Source organism: Alosa pseudoharengus, unplaced genomic scaffold (assembly GCF_046254945.1).
Source record: "Alosa pseudoharengus isolate Yale_2024_CS ecotype anadromous, Long Island Sound unplaced genomic scaffold, YU_APseudo_1.1 YU_APseudo_1.1_scf_6, whole genome shotgun sequence".
Classification (NCBI taxonomy): Eukaryota; Metazoa; Chordata; class Actinopteri; order Clupeiformes; family Clupeidae; genus Alosa; species Alosa pseudoharengus.
The window spans coordinates 8,373,686-8,376,413 of record NW_027468848.1 but is presented as its reverse complement, the minus strand read 5'-3'; the positions used below and the strand labels follow the sequence as shown (position 1 = coordinate 8,376,413).

General features: G+C 51.6%; 1 protein-coding gene across 1 annotated transcript in view; it reads left to right on the top strand.

The window, feature by feature from the left end:
* Positions 1-2,728, top strand: part of atp2a2a (ATPase sarcoplasmic/endoplasmic reticulum Ca2+ transporting 2a) — a gene marked incomplete in the record, with an annotated part of 48,079 nt that overhangs the window by 28,907 nt on the left and 16,444 nt on the right. The window contains 2 exon segments of the mRNA XM_076270591.1: positions 84-380; positions 803-969. Coding sequence (XP_076126706.1) covers positions 84-380; positions 803-969 — 464 coding nt within the window.

Below are 2,728 nucleotides of genomic sequence, written 5' to 3'. Positions count from 1 at the left end.
TTGTTTAAACAGGTAACTACACATTTCTATGTCTATTTGAAGTTTACTAATTGAAGTTTACTACACCCCCCCATCCCCACAGGGCACCAATGTGGCTGCCGGTAAGGCCACTGGTGTTGTCGTGGCGACAGGAGTGTCCACAGAGATTGGTAAGATCCGTGACGAGATGGCGTCCACAGAACAGGAGAAGACCCCGCTGCAGGCGAAGATGGACGAGTTCGGCGAGCAGCTGTCCAAGGTCATCTCGCTCATCTGCATCGCCGTGTGGATGATCAACATCGGCCACTTCAACGATCCCGTCCACGGAGGCTCCTGGATCCGCGGCGCCGTCTACTACTTCAAGATCGCCGTCGCCCTGGCTGTAGCCGCCATCCCTGAGGGTAAACACACACACACACACACACACATCAAAGCTGTCCACACCCTCACTGTTTTGCTCCCAACCAAATTATTGTGTCCATCTCTCTCTCTCTCTCACTCACTCTCTCTCACACACACACACACACAGACACACACACACACAGACACACACACAAACAGACACACACACACACACAAATGAGTGGGTCCATCTCCACCCTCATTTCCATGTTGATTTGTGTTGTTTAAAGAGTTTCCACACAGACAAAGAGAGCAAGTCTGCCACACCCTGAAAGCTACTCATTTAATTACAGTTTACTTAATTACTCATCTTACCTGGGTACTGCACACCCTCAAAGCTCAGGCGCTCCTTTCTCTCGTTGTGTGTATTTATGTGTGTGTGTGTGTGTGCGTGTGTGTGTGTGTGTGTGTGTGTCTCCAGGTCTACCCGCCGTCATCACCACCTGCCTGGCCCTGGGCACCCGTCGTATGGCCAAGAAGAACGCCATCGTCCGCTCCCTGCCCTCCGTGGAGACCCTGGGCTGCACCTCCGTCATCTGCTCCGACAAGACCGGCACCCTCACCACCAATCAGATGTCCGTCTCTAGGGTGAGTGTGTGTGTGTGTGTGTGTGTGTGTGTGTGTGTGTGTGTGTTTGTGTGTGTGTGTGTGTGTGAGAGAGAGTGGGACAAACCAATTTCACTTAGGTCACCCAAATGGCCAGCTGTAGCCCTGACACACACACACACACACACACACACACACACACACACACACACACACACACACACACAGATGGTTGCAGTGCAGCCCGCTGGTAAGAAGGAGGGCGTAGACACAATGGAATGCCCCCTCTCCCCTCCTCTCTCCTCCTCTCCTCTCCCCTCCTCTCTCCTCCTCTTCTCCTCTCCCCTCCTCTCCCCTTCTCTCTCCTCCTCTCCTCTCTCCTCTTTTCCTCCTCTTCTCCTCTCCCCTCCTCTCTCCTCCTCTTCTCCTCCTCTCCCCTCCTCTCCCGTCCTCTCTCCTCCACTTCTCCTCTCTCCTCCTCTCTTCTTCAGTTGAGCTGCATGACGTCACTGCTCTTTGAAGTTGAGAAGTCTGCTGAGGGAGAGCTTTTCTGCTCTGCTCTCCCACACACACACACACACACACACACACACACACATCAACCCTTCCCTACATCTTCCGTCTCTTCTTTCTCTCTCTCTCTCTCTCTCTCTCTCTCTCTCTCTCTCTCTCTCTCTCTCTCTCTCTCTCTCTCTCTCTCTCTGAGAACATGCAGTCAGAGTTGTTTGTTTTAGCTGGGCTAGCGTGTTCTTCTCCTGTTTATGTAAGACTGGGAGTCGGATGTGGGAGATGCTGTGTGTGTGTGTGTGTGTGTGTGTGTGTGTGTGTGTGTGTGTGTGTGTGTGTGTGTGTGTGTGTGTGTGTGTGTGTGTGTGTGTGTGTGTGTGTGTGTGTGTGTGTGTGTGTGTGTGTGTGTGTGTGTGTGTGTGTGTGTGTGTGGGCGGGCGTTTATGTTGTTTTTGCTAGTGTATATGTGTACAGTTGCTGAGGATGGAAGTCCTTTCTTCCGGAGCATTCTCTCTCTCTCTTTCTCTCTCTCTCTCTATCTCTATCCCCCTATCTCTGTGTGTGTGTGTGTGTGTGTGTGTGTGTGTGTGTGTGTGTGTGTGTGTGCGTCTTTGTTTCTTCCTTTTCCTAGCTCTCTGCTGCTTCGTCTCTCCCTTTTCCTGTTATTTGAGTTCAAATCTTATTGATCTGCATTAGTTTGTGTTGTGTTGCCTAAACACTGAGCATGGAGCGCAGGCCATTAGGCACATAACTACACTCGTCTCTCAGTAACACAAGGCTCTCAGCACTCTGTCTCTCGCTTTCTCTCTCTTCCTCTGAGATACTCTCTACTTCTCTCTCTTCCTCTCGCTCCCTCTCTCTTACTCTGAGATAACCTCTTCATCAGCCCCATTTCTCTCTCTTTCTCTCTCTCTCTCTTTCAGTCCTTCTCTGTCTCAGTTCATCCATATGTCTCTATCTGCCACTCCATCTCTGTCTGCTGTGTTTATATCGGGGGCTGGAGCTGAGTGTGTTCGCCTTCCTGTGTGTGTGTGTGTGTGTGTTTGTGTGTGTATGTGTGTGTGTGTGTGTGTGTGTGTGTGTGTGTGTGTGTGCGTGTGTGCGTGTGTGCGTGTGTGCGTGTGTGCGTGTGTGCGTGTGTGCGTGTGTGCGTGTGTGTGTGTGTGCGTGCAGCTGCTGCTGCTGTGGGGGTTCAGTGGTGTACACTGCCACCCTCTGGCCGCTCTGTATACTGCAGCCTCACTGGGGGTTGTTGTCCAGTGTGCGTTTGCTGATGTTGTCAATGGTTAGCTCA